Source organism: Salmo salar, chromosome 22 (assembly GCF_965601325.2).
Source record: "Salmo salar chromosome 22, fSalSal1, whole genome shotgun sequence".
In the NCBI taxonomy this organism is placed as follows: Eukaryota; Metazoa; Chordata; class Actinopteri; order Salmoniformes; family Salmonidae; genus Salmo; species Salmo salar.
In genome coordinates, this window is record NC_138312.1 from 45675390 (window position 1) to 45692327 (window position 16938).

The following is a 16938-nucleotide window of genomic DNA, read 5'->3' on the forward strand; positions in this document are numbered from 1 at the left end:
AGAGCACTTTCATGAGTGTAACAATGCCTGTCATTAGATGGAAAATACTTCAAGACAACCATTATGTTATGCTTTATAGCGGTCATAAGGTCTGGGTTAATTAAAATGACCCATTCCTGAAAGGCATCAATTCATAACTATGACAGTTTTAGATTAAATTCACCTTGCACCTAGACTGTGTATGAGAAGATCATTCGGTAGATATGATTGGCTGATGTGAAGCTGTAATGTGGAAGCTTGTCAGAAAAGTACAAGAAACCGACAATAGCTGTAGCTATTATCCTCAGCTGTATCGTGAAAACCTTCCCTCTTACAACTGGGATCTGTCAGGGAAACGATTAGCAATGTGTTACCGAAAACCACCATTCAACCCCTCTCCTCCAGCAACTTCTCCCCAAGGTCTTGCTGTGAAGGAGACTGTATAAAAAGAGAATGGATTCTCAATAAGTTGGTCAAAATAAGGATTACATTTAAAAACAGACTGTGTTTCAGGGAGTGTGTTACCGGCTCACCGGGCGGTCCTGGTGGCCCGCTGTGATGTCATGGCGGCTATGTTCAGCGGGAAGTATGCGGAGGCACGGAGTCGGGTGGTGCCCATCCACGGAGTCTCCTCTGACACCTTCCTCTCCTTCCTGGAGTACCTTTACACTGACACCTGCTGTCCTGGTGGGTCCACTGCAGTGCAGGAACAAAAACAGGCTCATTATAGGCCGGGGCCCACCCACTTTAGACTGCTGTGTCTGAAAATGCTACTACCGGTAGCTGTCAAATTCTTTCTTCCTCTGCCCTTGTTTCCTCAATTCCTCGCCTCACTCTCTAAGTTCATTGGAAGAGGAGGTTCGAGGGAGGGACCGTGGATCCTCTCCGCCAATGTGCTATGAGGGGGGTGTGAGTAATTGAGGAAACAAGGACGGATGAAGCAAGAATTTGAGGGCTTGAAAAGTTTTCGCACACAGCCTAGGGGTGGCTTACCCTCCTCCTGGACAGCTATGGAGTATGCAGGCTTTTGCTGCAGCCTTGCTCTCACTCAGTGTTTCAAGCTTGATGAGTTGGTTATTTGAATCAGCTGTGTAGTATTAGGGCAAAAAAATTAAACGTGCACCTAGGAGGGGACGCAGGACCAAGTTTGGGAAACCCTACTTTAACTAACACTTGGATTCAGCTAATTAAGGTCATTATTATGAGCAGCGGATTCTCTAGAAGCAGGTGTGATTCAGCAGGGCTGGAGCAAAAGCTTACAAACCCAGGAGAACAGAATCCTAAACTTAAGATAAAGATGTATTTCTATCTGCAACCTGTCAGTGAACATGCCCCAGGTCCTCAGTGCTGCTCAGTACAGGCTGGGAAAATGAATGGCAGTGGATTTATACACTCTCTCAGATGGAACTAACAGTATCTCATAAGGCCCAGAGGGATTTGACTGACAGCTCCCCCAAAATCATTGACAGGCTGGGGGAAGATCAAGAGCAATTGGAGTGGACACCGTGACACTACGATATGATGGATAGTACTGTAGGCCGATTTGTTTGAAGGGGGAGGGATTTTGTGTGTTTGTGATGTTATCTTGGGGTTGATATGTTTCCCAGCTGGTTAATGTGATATGACAGTACAGTGGCGTGTGTGTGTGTTATAAATCACAAGTGTGCATTTCAACCACAATTTACAATCAAATTTGTGCATGAGTATGTTCATTTTCTCAACGAGGTTCCAGTATGTTTGACAGTGTCTCTCTCTGTGTGTGTGTGTGTGTGTGTGTGTGTGTGTGGGGGGGGGGTGTGTGTGTGTGTGTGTGTGTGTGTGTGTGTGTGTGTGTGTGTGTGTGTGTGTGTGTGTGTGTGTGTGTGTGTGTGTGTGTGTGTGTGTGTGTGTGTGTGTGTGTGTGTGTGTGTGTGTGTGTGTGTGTGTGTGTGTGTGTGTGTCCAGCCAGTGTATTGCAGGCCATGGCCGTGCTGGTCTGTGCAGAGATGTACCAGGTGAAGCGTCTGCAGCACCTGTGTGAGGTGTGTGTATGCGCCTACCTCCAGAGCATGCCTAGCCGAGAGCTGGCATCAACCAGCATCAGTGTGATCCGCCTTCTCCGCAGGGCTAAGGTTAGTGCGTGTGTGTGTGTGAGAGATATACAGTTGAAATCGGAAGTTTACATATACCTTAGCCAAATACATTTAAACTCAGTTTCACAATTACTGACATTTAATCCTAGTAAAAATTCCATCTTAGGTCAGTTAGGATCACCACTTTATTTTAAGAATGTGAAATGTCAGAATAATAGTAGAGAGAATGATTTATTTCAGCTTTTATTTCTTTCATCACATTCTCGGAGGTCAGAAGTTTACATACACTCAATTAGTATTTGGTAGCATTGCCTTCAAATGGTTTAACTTGGGTCAAACGTTTCAGGTAGCCTTCCACAAGCTTCCCACAATAAGTTGGGTGAATTTTGGCCCATTCCTCCTGACAGAGCTGGTGTAACTGAGTCAGGTTTGTAGGCCTCCTTGCTCGCACACACTTTTTCAGTTCTGCACACACATTTTCTATAGGATTGAGGTCAGGGCTTTGTGATGGCCACTCCAATACCTTGACTTTGTTGTCCTTAAGCCATTTTGCCACTACTTTGGAAGTATGCTTGGGGTCATTGTCCATTTGGAAGACCCATTTGCGACTAAGCTTTAACTTCCTGACTGATGTCTTGAGATTTTGCTTCAATATATACACATAATTTTCCATCCTCATGATGCCATCTATTTTGTGAAGTGCAGCAAAGCACCCCCACAACATGATGCTGCCACCCCCGTGCTTCACGGTTGGGATGGTGTTCTTTATCTTGCAAGCTTCCCCCTTTTCCCTCCAAACATAACGATGATCATTATGGCCAAACAGTTCTATTTTTGTTTCATCAGACCAGAGGACATTTCTCCAAAAAGTACAATCTTTGTCCCCATGTGCAGTTGCAAACCATAGTCTGGCTTTTTATGGCGGTTTTGGAGCAGTGGCTTCTTCCTTGCTGAGCAGCCTTTCAGGTTATGTCGATATAGGACTTGTTTTACTGTGGATATAGGTACTTTTGTACCGGTTTCCTCCAGCATCTTCACAAGATCCTTTGCTGTTGTTCTGGGATTGATTTGCACTATTCGCACCAAAGTACGAATCTCCTTCCTGAGCGGTATGACGGCTGCGTGGTCCCATGGTGTTTATACTTGTGTACTAGTGTTTGTACAGATGAACGTGGTACCTTCAGGCGTTTGGAAATTGCTCCCAAGGATGAACCAGACATGTGGAGGTCTACAATGTTTTTCTAAGGTCTTGGCTGTTTTCTTTTGTCAAGCAAAGAGCCCCTGAGTTTGAAGGTAGGCCTTGAAATACATCCACAGGTACACCTCCAGTTGACTCAAATTATGTCAATTAGCCTACCAGAAGCTTCTAAAGCCCTGACATCATTTTCTGTATTTTTCCAAGCTGTTTAAAAGGCACAGTCAACTTAGTGTATGTAAACTTCTGACCCACTGGAATTGTGATACAGTGAATTATAAGTGAAACATTCTGTCTAACAATTGTTGGGAAAAATACTTGTCATGCACAAAGTAGATGTCCTAACTGACTTGCCAAAACTATAGTTTGTTACCAAGAAATTTGTGGAGTGGTTGAAAAACGAGTTTTAATGACTCCAACCTAAGTGTATGTGAACTTCCGACTCCATTCCAAATCGACCCCTACTCCTCAACCTCTCCACACTCCTATATATCTGAAACATTGGATCGGTGGAAGCAATACGGGGAAGATTCTCACAACCATAAACTCATATTGAGATATACAGGAGGGCCTAGAGCAGGGCTGTTCAATTCCGGTCCTGGTGGGCCAAATCACTTCTGGTTTATGTTTTTAACTGGTAGTTAATTGTATTCACCTGGTGTCACAGGTCTGAATCAGTCCCTGGTTTGAAGGAGGGCATGAAAACTAGATGTGTTTTGGCCCTCCAGGACCGGAATTGAACAGCCCTGTCCTAGGGGAAGGATTTGGTATTCAGCAAGAGAGTGTGTATGTGTTCTCTCTTCTGTGTATGTGGCTAGCTCCCACAATCCTCAATGGTCTCCTTTCCTTCACAACCTGACAAAGACCATGGGTCTATCATTATCTGACCATGGTTCTGAATAATATTCCTCTGCTTGTATCCGTTCCTTATCTGCATTGACAAACTTCTCCAGCAGCATCTTCCACATTGCTTTCCAGAGAGATGAGACAAGGACAAAACACTTCAGACTATTGAGATGCACCCCTTGAGGTTTCAACAAGGTTTAACTCTGTGCCAATAAAGAGAGAAATGATTAAATAATGCTAGTATTTTTTATTTTATTTTATTTTACAATCCTTACCACAAACCTGAGAGGATGTGGTTGGTGAAAGCCACTTGTATCCTAAGCTGTGAAGCGTTTATACCATTGTGCTGTCACCTATCCAGCTTTCAGGTCATTGGTTAAAAAAAGCTTGATGCAAGGAGAGCATATGCATGCATGCACATTTCACAGGGTTGGAAAATGACATTTTCCATGTGGAAGTCATTGTTGTATTCTGCCTTGTAGTTTCTATTTTAAAAGCTACAACATAGCTGACTTACCTCCTCCATATCCCTCTCTTTTTAGTGACAGTACATATTTCCTCAAACAGCTGACAAGTTACCACATTTACATGCGCACCAATGACCCATTATTATTCGGGATACTCGAGTATTCTGTTTTTGAGTTGATGCATATAAACATCATATCCCTACATTTTGTTAAAATCATGGTTATGAGAAGCCTGGGCTATGCCGATTTTAGACTTGAAACTATGGCATGTAAACATCTTAGCCCATTTACTGTTGTTTTTTGCAGTCTGTGGAGTCTGTTTTGCATATCATGGATGTTGTGTGTTGATGTTTTCATCTGATTTTCAAACAAATAACTTAAAGTAACTTATCTGAGTAGTTTGATCCACCATAATAATTAATTTGGCTGATAGTCCGTATTGGACCATATAGCCTACTGGCTACTTGTTTCTGTTTATAATTTATTACATTTGGTAGGCCATTTATTTGTCAACTATACTAAGATACATGCATCTTCCCTTCTGTTATAACTTGTTGCCATAAAGTAGTGCTCCACAGAATATTGTCGTAACTAGATTACTAATGAATTATATCGATGTAACATCGGTAAAGTTGTCTTTCGTTTAGGGACCGGGGAGAAAAACGCAATAACTGAAAAACAGTGAAAAGATTTCTGTGCAAAATGTCAGTTTGACTGGTTTTAAGAGAATGAAAAGCTGAGAAAACGATTTAACACGTTTCTGATAAGATTTCAGTTGGTCTGGTGTGCATATTTTATGGTTGAAATACTGTCTGCTTGCATAAGTGTCAAATGTAACAAGTTACAGTACATTTGCATTTTCTCATGAAATGCTGAAAGAAATAATTTATCCACTCCTGTTCGAGACAAAATTAACATTTGTTCATTTTTAATGCAAGAAATGCATACTTCTGCAGGAGTTAATATGAGAGGTTAAGCCTATAGTCAGTGTCCATACTTCAGTAACTAAGCCATTTAAAACATTTGGAATATTCGGTTCATGGATACAGGCATACTCGTGAGTGGGATATCAAAAGGTGCATGTTAACAGCTTATCCCAAATAAAACCTGAAGTGGGATATGAGCTACTTACTATCAAGAATACTGTGCGTATGTAAACATGGTCACTGTTCCTCTCTCTCTCTCACAGTGCCACAATGCAGAGCAGCTGTATGTATGGCTACTCCACTTCATAGCCAATAACTACCTAATCTTCAGCCACAAGCCTGACTTCCTGGAGCTCTCAGGTGAGAAAGCATAGGGCAGATCAATAAGTCAAAGCTACTTACTAAGTACAACTGGTGTTGCAAGCCCCATGCGTCGACCAACTGAGCAATTGGACCTGCATGACAGTCACCATAAGCTATGGCTGATGCAAGCTGTTGTGAAAGCTAATGGCTTTTTAATGAGACATATTACAAGTTTAATTGGGACATATTACAAGTTAAATGAATTATGACTGCCGATGTAGTGGAATAGTGGATTGCTAAAGCGTGTAAAAAAACATTTACACCTTCCAATTTTGTAAATAGGGCTTGCACACCTACGACGCTAAATTGGCGTTTACCTTTCCTAATGCCTGTCAAGCCACGAGGTCCCTGGTTATGACAGATTTAGAAGACATACACTGGTTAATAAGCACACAATGCACGTTTAGTAGCATCTACAACAGGTTTATTTCCATTAACAATGTCAACGTACACAAGTGCATATATCAGGTCAAATGGACGGGTCTGGAAGGGCACAAGTGAAGAGATACAAAGACTAGACAGTAGGCCTACTACACATTATTATTCACACTGGTGCAGTTCTCAGGTGTAAGCACAGGGGTATCAGGCAGAACACTTAGGCGGCATGATGGCTTCATTGAAAATGTTTGTTTAGGCAATGACAGAAAAATGTATCCTGGCACTGTTTGTGTGCGAGAGCGAGACATGTCGCCATGGTGATATCATCACGGCAACCTTATGTTTTTGTTGTCTCGGTTGACAGAGGAGGAGCGGGAACAGGTGGAGAGACTGCGCTGGCCCTCCCGAGGCTACCTGCAGGAGCTGAGCGAGTATCAGCAGCGCCGACGCAAACTCAAGAAGTCCCGCTGCCTCGTCATGTGACACCCACCCGCCGCCACACCCTGGAGAAATAGTGAGAGACCGAGAGGAGAAGGTGTGGGGCAAGAGACAGAGGACAAAGAAGAGTGGGAGAAGGTTGGCAGGGAGGACTTGAGAGAGAATGAGAGAAGACGCTATAAACAAACCAGACTTTAATTCCAAGCTATCTGCCTCAATTGGACAGTGATAACGGGGACAGAAAGCTAGGCAGCTTGGGAAAAGAAGACCCAGAGGGTTGAGCGTGGAGCAGAAAAGGTCAAAAGGCAACGTCAACGGGAGGTTAAATGCAATACTGACGCACCCTGGTCCTTTAAGACCAACACGTGACTGTCTTTGGGACAAAATGACTGATCTATTTAACCAGGGAGAATTTCAAAATGACAGACTAGGGTGGAAAAAAGAAAATGGCTACATTCCAGGTTTATCTTTGCAGTCGCGGTGGCTGCATATTTCAGAAGATTGCTATAGCATACTTGTGGTTCCTGAGATGTAAATCCTTCTTCAGGCACTGTGCAGCTGCAAAAACATAACCTGCCCATAGAGGATGCATCTGTGGCCCGGAGATTATTGGTAGAAAAATGGTTGTGTCCATGGCGAACCATAACCATTTAAGGCAAATTAACTGTGTATCCATGTAGAATGGACAGTGATCATCTTTGCCATCTCCACACAGGAGATACATATATTTTTATTTAAGCGAAGACGGTGCTCAAATGAACATATGTGCACGGGAAACGTTCACGGGAACAGGCTGAAACGCATCTAAAACGTTTGGGAGTGTTCTGTCTAATGAACGTGACTATTGATTGTGCATCTATAGAGGATGTCTATTTAATCTATGGACACAATCCTCCAGTCCCAAATCAACCCCAAGGCACTACACCCTACACACTTATTAATGTCCCCTTCCTTCATATCCATAATGGTTCATCAAGAAATGTCTAGGGCTATAGGAGTTGATTTGGGTCGAGGCCACCATAACTGTGAGTACATAGTGGTCCTACATGGTTGTCTTACTGGGTTCTTCTGCAATGCTAAATCCTCAAAAGAGAGCACCCATGTTTAACAGCATTGGGGCACCTGGAGACTTAAAAACGCACACACGTTCATTGAAACCCTAGCCAAACAACACCTCTGGTTTGACCACACCTAAAATGTGTATTTTTTTGCCATTAGATTATAATTTGATGGTGCTGCAACTATTTTTGTACTGTGTACTGCCTGTACCAGGGGGTGTTTTGTAACGTCTGGAGTAGAGCTAACTGCATGTGGAGACTAGAGGGTGTAGGTGTTTTATTTGGTGACCAGCCGGCCATTGGGGATGGTTGTGTACAGTAATAATTGTGACCTGAGTCACTCGGAATAAAAACATGTTTTAGAAGTACACGTTGGCACACCGCCTACTGAATCGTTATTGTACATCTCTTACTGAGCAGTCACGAGTGTGTTAGTATGCATTAATAATGCACATACAGTACGTCATGTGTTGAAGGTTAGTCTGAAGCTTAGTTGCTTGTCTTGAATTTAAACTGTATAAACTCATACACACAATATGACTTGAAACAATTTCTAACCCCCCATGCTACTTACACACACATACACACACAAATCAAATGTATTTATACAGCCCTTCTTACATCAGCTGATATCTCAAAGTGCTGTACAGAAACCCAGCCTAAAATCCCAAACAGCAAGCAATGCAGGTGTAGAAGCACGGTGGCTAAGAAAAACTCCCAAGAAAGGCCAGAACCTAGGAAGAAACCTAGAGAGGAACCAGGCTATGAGGGGTGGCCAGTCCTCTTCTGGCTGTGCCGGGTGGAAATTATAACAGAACATGGCCAAGATGTTCAAAATGTTCATAGGTGACCAGCAGGGTCAAATAATAATAATCACAGTGGTTGTCAAGGGTGCAACAGGTCAGCACCTCAGGAGTAAATGTCAGTTGGCTTTTCATAGCCGATCATTCAGAGTATCTCTACCGCTCCTGCTGTCTCTAGAGAGTTGAAAACAGCAGGTTTGGGACAGGTAGCACATCCGGTGAACAGGTCAGGGTTCCATAGCCGCAGGCAGAACAGTTGAAACTGGAGCAGCAGCACGGCCAGGTGGACTGGGGACAGCAAGGAGTCATCAGGCCAGGTAGTCCACACACAGGCAGTAATTGCTACATGACATAGGCAGTACATCAGGGGTACTCAACTACTAATTGAGAAGGTCCGGGGTCACACATTTCTTAGATGGAAAAGGTCTGGATGTATATTGTCATTTATTGGCTCAGTGAAAAAAAAAACACCTCGCGACTGATGCGACACAAAACTGTTCCCACCCCTTTTCAGAAATGTTGCCATTTTGAAGCTCATTCCTTGCAATTCTACACATTTTGCCATGGGGCGGAGAAAATCTTTCAGGTTTAAAGCAAATGTCCTGCAATTCTACACATTTTTCCATGTCTTGGGTGTGTTGGGATACCTGAGTGACTCAACAACATCAATGTGGGCCCCCTGGGGGTTGAGGCCCCTGGGCATGTAATCTGGCAATGATAACTACAATACTTAGATAGAAATGTCCAGTTCCACTACTTAGCTGACACGTTAAAATTAGCTCAATTTTCTGTCAGTATATGATATAAAAGGAAATATACACACGCACTACCAAATTCATTTCGAAATTAATCCTTGTGCATTGTACTATTACAATTCGCAACAGCAGCAAGTTAAAAGTATTAGTTTTTTAAGCCGGGACCCTCGGTCTATATTGACCCCATTCGTTGAGTATGGCTGCAGTACACTCTAGTACAGCGTTTCTCAACATTTATTGTACCAGTGAAAGTCTTCCTTGTTTTTTAACTAGCTCATGTTTAATACACATACAACATGTAAAAGCACCACTGGAGATACAACTCACCACTATAACTGTGCCTCTGTTACCTCCCTGTGTTAATTGCTATTCCATATAGAGCCAACATATTAAGGAACTGGCAGTACATCTGTGTCTCTGTTTTCTTCCTACCTCCACTGCACTCACCCCTGAGCTGTCTCAGCTAAGCTTAGCATACTTTCCCACAGCAATGGTACCAGGGGAACACAATGCTTGTGCTGGGCCCAGCAACATCCTAGTTGTGAATGAATAGACACATTAGATAAAGCAGAAAAACTACTGTATAAATGCCTTATAGATTACCATTGGCTCATAATACCTTACGAAAGCCTAACTACTTATATTGCAAATATAAATGCCGGGCTGTTATAGATGTCTCTCCCTATCCTAAGGGTTAATTACTATTACAGTACCAGTCAAAAGTGTGGACAAGCCTAATCATTCAAGGGTTTTTCTTTATTTTGACTATTTCCTACATTGTAAAATAATAATGAAGACATCAAAACTATGAAATAACACATGGAATCATGTAGTAACCAAAAGTGTTAAACAAATATTATATTTGAGATTCTTCAAAGTAGCCACCCTTTGCCTTGATGACAGCTTTGCACACTCTTGGCATTCTCTCAACCAGCTTTATGAGGTAGTCACCTGTAATTTCAATTAACTTCTTTGGGATAGGGGGCAGTATTTTCAAGGCTGGATAAAAAACGTACCCGATTTAATCTGGTTACTACTCCTGCCCAGAAACTAGAATATAATTAGTAGATTTGGATAGAAAACACTTTAAAGTTTCTAAAACTGCTTGAATGGTGTCTGTGAGTATAACAGAACTCATATGGCAGGCCAAAACCTGAGAAGATTCCATACAGGAAGTGCCCTGTCTGACAATTTGTTGTCCTTCTGTTGCATCTCTATCGACATTACAGCATCTGTGCTGTAACGTGACACTTTCTAAGGCTTCCATTGGCTCTCTAAAGCGACCAGAAAGTGGAATGGGGTGTCTGCTGTCTCTGGGCAAAGCACAGCAGCAGAGTTTGTAAGTGGTCAGCCTGGGAACAGTGAGACTGAGATGCGCTTTCACGAGACTTATCCATTTTTTTTGTTCAGCCTTTGAATGAATACAACGTTGCCCGGTTGGAATATTATCGCTATTTTATGAGAAAAATAGCATAAAAATTGATTTTAAACAGCGTTTGACATGCTTCTAAGTACGGTAATGGAATATTTTGAATTTTTTTTGTCACGAATGCGCTCGCGCATTACCCTTCGGATAGTGACCTGAACGCACGAACAAAACGGAGGTATTTGGATATAACTATGGATTATTTGGAACCAAAACAACATTTGTTGTTGAAGTAGAAGTCCTGGGAGTGCATTCTGATGAAGAACAGCAAAGGTAATCCAATTTTTCTAATAGTAATTCTGAGTTTAGGTGACCCCGAAGTTGGCGGATGTCAAAATAGCTAGCCGTGATGGCCGAGCTATGTACTCAGAATATTGCAAAATGTGTTTTCGCCGAAAAGCTATTTTAAAATTGGACATAGCGATTGCATAAAGAAGTTCTGTATCTATAATTCTTAAAATAATTGTTATGTATTTTGTCAACGTTTATCATGAGTAATTTAGTAAATTCACCGAAAGTTTTCGGTGGGTATGCTAGTTCTGAACGTCACATGCTAATGTAAAAAGCTGGTTTTTGATATAAATATGAACTTGATTGAACAAAACATGCATGTATTGTATAACATAATGTCCTAAGAGTGTCATCTGATGAAGATCAAAGGTTAGTGCTGCATTAACTGTGGTTTGGGTTTATGTGACATATATGCTTGCTTGGAAAATGGCTGTGTGATTATTTGTGTCTATGTACTCTCCTAACATAATCCGTTTTGCTTTCGCTGTAAAGCCTTTTTGAAATCGGACAATGTGGTTAGATTAACGAGAGTCTTATCTTTAAAATGGTGTAAAATAGTTGATTGTTTGAGAAAATTGAATTGTGGTATTTTAGTTGGTTTGTATTTCGCGCCGTGCGATGCCATTGGCTGTTGGCTAGGGGTTCCGCAGGCGGAACGGGGTTCCGCTAGCGGAACGTCTGTCCTCAACAGGTTAACAGGTGTGCCTTGTTAAAAGATACATTTGTGGATTTTTTTTTTCTTAATGCGTTTGAGCCAATCAGTTGTGTTTTGACAAGGTAGGAGTGGTATACAGAAGATAGCCCTACTTGGAAATCTGTCCTTTGGTCTGGTGAGTTGATATTTGTGGTTCCAACCGATGTGTCTTTGAGACGCAGAGTAGGTAAACAGATGATCTCCGCATGTGTGGTTCCTACAGTGAATCATGGAGGTAGTGTAATGGCGCTTTGCTGGTGTCAGTGATTTATTTAGAATTCAAGGCACACTTAACCAGCATGGCAACCACAGCATTCTGCAGTGATACGCCTTCCCATCTGGTTTGCGCTTAGTGGGAACTCCTTCAAGACTGTTGGAAAAGCATTCCTCATGAAGCTGGTTGAGAGAATGCCAAGAGTGTGCAAAGCTGTCATCAAGGCGAAGGGTGGCTACTTTGAAGAATCTCAAATATAAAATATATTTTGATTTGTTTAACACTTTGGGTTACTACATGATTCCACATATGTTATTTCATAGTTTGATGTCTTCACTATTATGTAGAAAATAGTAAAAATAAAGAAAAACCCTTGAATGAGTAGGTGTGTCCAAACGTGACTGGTACTGTGTGTGTAATATATACACACACACAATTGAAGTTGGAAGTTTACATACACTTTGGTTGGAGTCATTAAAACTCATTTTTCAACCACTCCACAAATTTCTTGGTAACAAACTATAGTTTTGGCAAGTCAGTTAGGACATCTACTTTGTGCATGACACAAGTATTTTTCCCAACAATTGTTTACAGACAGATTATTTCACTTATAATTCACTGTATCACAATTCCAGTGGGTCAGAAGTTTACATACACTAAGTTGACTGTGCCTTTAAACAGCTTGGAAAATTCCAGAAAATTATGTCATGGCTTTAGAAGTTTCTGGTAGGCTAATTGACATAATTTGAGTCAACTGGAGGTGTACCTGTTGATGTATTTCAAGGACTAACTTCAAACTCAGTGCCTCTTTGCTTGACATCATGGGAAAATCAAAAGAAATCAGCCAAGACTATAGAAAAAGAATTGTAGACCTCCACATGTCTGGTTCATCCTTGGGAACAATTTCCAAAACGCCTGAAGGTACCACGTTCATCTGTACAAACAATAGTACGCAAGTACAAGCACCATGGACCACGCAGCCATCATACCGCTCAGGAAGGAGACGCATTCTGTCTCCTAGAGATGAATGTAGTTGGTGCGAAAAGTGCAAATCAATCCCAGAACAAAAGCAAAGGACCTTGTGAAGATGCTGGAGGAAACAGGTACGAAAGTATCTATATCCACAGTAAAACAAGTCCTATATCGACATAACCTGAAAGGCCGCTCAGCAAGGAAGAAGCCACTGCTCCAAAACGGCCATAAAAAAGCCAGACTACGGTTTGCAATTGCACATGGGGACAAAGAGGGACTGGTGCACTTCACAAAATAGATGGCATCATGAGTTAGGAAAATATTTGTATTTATTTATTTCACCTTTATTTAACCAGGTAGGCTAGTTGAGAACAAGTTCTCATTTACAACTGCGACCTGGCCAAGATGAAGCGAAGCAGTTCGACACATACAACAACACAGAGTTACACATGGAATAAACAAACATACAGTCAATAATACAGTAGAAAAAGTATATACAGTTTGTGCAAATGAGGTAGAATAAGGGAGGTAAGGCAATAAATAGGCCATGGTGGCGAAGTAATCACAATATAGCAATTAAACACTGGAATGGTATATGTGCAGAAGATGAATGTGCAAGTAGAGATACTGGGGTGCAAAGGAGCAAGTTAAATAAATAAATACAGTATGGGGATGGGCTATTTACAGATGGGCTATGTACAGGTGCAGTGATCTGTGAGCTGCTCTGACAGCTGGTGCTTAAAGCTAGTGAGGGAGATATGAGTCAACAGCTTCAGTGATTTTTACAGTTCGTTCCAGTCATTGGCAGCAGAGAACTGGAAGGAAAGGCGGCCAAAGGAAGAATTGGCTTTGGGGTGACCAGTGAGATATACCTGCTGGAGCACGTGCTACGGGTGGGTGCTGCTATGGTGACCAGTGAGCTGAGATAAGGCGGGGCTTTACCTAGCAGAGACTTGTAGATAACCTGTAGCCAGTGGGCTTGGCGACGAGTATGAAGCGAGGGCCAGCCAACAAGAGCGTACAGGTCGCAGTGGTGGGTATATTGGGCTTTGGTGACAAAACGGATGGCACTGTGATAGACTGCATCCAATTTGTTGAGTAGAGTGTTGGGGGCTATTTTGTAAATGACATCGCCGAAGTCAAGGATCGGTAGGATGGTCAGTTTTACGAGGGTATGTTTGGCAGCATGAGTGAAGCATGCTTTGTTGCGAAATAGGAAGCCGACTCTAAATTTAATTTTGGATTGGAGATGCTTAATGTGTCTTGAAGGAGAGTTTACAGTCTCCTAGGTACTTGTAGTCCACATATTCTAAGTCAGAACCGTCCAGAGTAGTGATGCTGGACGGGCGGGCAGGTGTGGGCAGCGATCGGTTGAAGAGCATGCATTTAGTTTTACTTGCATTTAAAAGCAGTTGGAGGCCACGGAAGGAGAGTTGTATGGCATTGAAGCTCATCTGGAGGTTAGTTAACACAGTGTCCAAAGAAGGGCCAGAGGTATACAGAATGGTGTTGTCTGCGTAGAGGTGGATCAGAGAAACACCAGCAGCAAGAGCGACATCATTGATGAATACAGAGAAGAGAGTCGGCCCGAGAATTGAACCCTGTGGCACCCCCATAGAGACTGCCAGAGGTCCGGACAACAGACCCTCCGATTTGACACACTGAACTCTGTCTGAGAAGTAGTTGGTGAACCAGGCGAGGCAGTCATTTGAGAAACCAAGGCTATTGAGTCTGCCGATAAGAATGTGGTGATTGACAGAGTCGAAAGCCTTGGCCAGGTCAATGAATACGGCTGCACAGTAATGTCTCTTATCGATGGCGGTTATGATATCGTTTAGGACCTTCAGCGTGGCTGAGGTGCACCCATGATCAGCTCTGAAAGTAGATTGCATAGCGGAGAAGGTACGGTGGGATTCAAAATGGTCGGTAATCTGTTTGTTAACTTGGCTTTCGAAGACCTTAGAAAGGCAGGGTAGGATAGATATAGGTCTGTAGCAGTTTGGGTTAGAGTGTCTCCCCCTTTGAAGAGGGGGATGACCGCGTCAGCTTTCCAATCTTTGGGAATCTCAGACGATTGAAGCAACATCTCAAGACATCAGTCAGGAAGTTAAAGCTTGGTCGCAAATTGGTCTTCCAAATGGGACAATGAACCCAAGCACACTTCCAAAGTAGTGGCAAAATGGCTTAAGGACAACAAAGTCAAGGTATTGGAGTGGCCATCACAAAGCCTTGACCTCAATCCTATAGAAAATGTGTGGGCAGAACTGAAAAAGTGTGTGCGAGCAAGAAGGCCTACAAACCTGTCTCAGTTACATCAGCTCTGTCAGAGGAATGGGCCAAAATTCACCCAACTTATTGTGGGAAGCTTGTGGAAGGCTACCTGAAATGTTTAACCCAAGTTAAACAATTTAAAGGCAATGCTACCAAATACTAATTGAGTGTATGTAAACTTCTGACCCACTGGGAATGTGATGAAAGAAATAAAAGCTGAAATAAATCATTCTCTCTACTATTATTCTGACATTTCACATTCTAAAAATAAAGTGGTGATCCTAACTGACCTAAGACAGGGAATTTGTACTAGGATTAAATGTCAGGAATTGTGAAAAACTGAGTTCAAATGTATATATATATATATATATATATGAGAGAGAGAGAGAGAGAGATCCAGTTGAGCTGTCAGTCAACTGCTGCCATGGGCGGATTGGTCATCTGGCAATTCTGGGCTGGTCGAAATTCACCCCCCCAAAAAAAAAATATATATATATATTTTTTTTGTGAATTTCGACCAGCCCAGAATTGCCAGACGACCAATCCGCATGTTGGTCGTCTGGCAGGGTGCAGTGACGTGATGCATTTTATTTCATCTAATAAATGAAAATCATAGAAGCACAGAGACTGAGGGATACCTTGATGCAGGTAAAATAGCTTGTTTCACTCTTCACTCCCTTCTGCCTTGTATACTACGTATGACACATGCATTGCAAACAATCTAATCTTGCGTTGCCAGACTCCCTAATCTCACATTTGCTCTGAAGGGGGAGGGCTGGACCGAGGCTACCAACAATTCAACCCATGCATTTTTTATTCAGTTATTGGAGAAGAATATCCATACACTGTATCTTGGTGTAAGCTTATGACAAAGAAAATATACAGAAGTTTTGCATCTGGCAATCCTGAGCCAAAAAGGGTCAACTAAAAGGACAGAAATATTATTTAAATCTACATTAGGGCCTTAGGCGATGTGTTGTCCCAAGGTGGTTGTAGAGGACCTGTTTGGCCAGCAGGTGGTGTGGTTCTCTGGTCCCTGAACTCTGGTCTCCAGCCTCCTGAACCACCTCGGCTCCACCCAGTCTGGGGGCCTACCAAAGAGACAAATGACTCCCTCATACTCTCTCCCCATCGTCCAGCTCTACAAATTAATCCTTTGCACTTCCCTCTCCTCACTCCCTTTCGTGTGTGTCTGTGCACATACCTGGTGTAGTGTGTGTGCATCACTGCAGAGCGCCAATGGACTGCAGCATCCACTCCAGTTTCCCACTCATTCAGCTCTGTCACGTCACTGCACCCTCCCACACATTCCTCACCGATTAACACCCGTGGGACACACACACACACACACAGCAAAATATAATGAAGAATCGCAAAAGCAGAACCAGCATTTCTTAGGCCATGTAAAGTTCTTCATGAGATGCGGAATCCTCATAATGGCCATCAACTGGCCAGCATTAACCAAAAATTAGACTTAGGAGGACTATAACAAATCTATCATGTTAGGCATAATACTATACATCTTTGTTTGATAATCGCTGCCCTATTCATTGTTGATGGGATATGTAACAGACTGAAATCAATATTTCAAATTACTGTGTAATTATCCATGCGAGCATGGCAATTCACTTGAGGACAGGTGAATGTGAAGCTGTGCATGAGCAAAATGTTACCTTCATTACGGATTCAGAATTCAGTGATGACGGCTAGTGAAATGAATATGAATAGTTGAATACATTCACAGGTTATGAGTTTCAAGCCAATCAACGTTCATGGATTGCGTTGTCATT

At 42.4% G+C, this 16938-nt stretch overlaps 1 protein-coding gene and 1 long non-coding RNA gene across 3 annotated transcripts in view; one reads left to right on the forward strand and one right to left on the reverse strand.

Moving 5' to 3' along the window:
• Window positions 1-8090, forward strand: part of rhobtb3 (Rho related BTB domain containing 3) — a 36208-nt gene extending 28118 nt beyond the window's left edge. Inside the window, exons 9-12 of the mRNA XM_045705421.2 lie at window positions 497-666; window positions 1924-2090; window positions 5749-5845; window positions 6591-8090. Coding sequence (XP_045561377.1) covers window positions 497-666; window positions 1924-2090; window positions 5749-5845; window positions 6591-6709 — 553 coding nt within the window. The 3' untranslated portion in view covers window positions 6710-8090. The remainder of the gene's footprint in view (window positions 1-496; window positions 667-1923; window positions 2091-5748; window positions 5846-6590) is intronic.
• On the reverse strand, window positions 5839-16938 carry LOC106583420 (uncharacterized). 2 transcript variants are annotated; one of them, XR_001323514.2, is made up of 3 exons: window positions 16353-16938; window positions 16104-16239; window positions 5839-6729 (listed from the first exon to the last, which is right to left on the reverse strand). It is a non-coding gene; the product is annotated as an uncharacterized LOC106583420 (long non-coding RNA). The 2 variants fall into 2 exon arrangements; XR_001323513.3 differs by lacking the exon at window positions 5839-6729 and having other exon boundaries at window positions 13189-16239.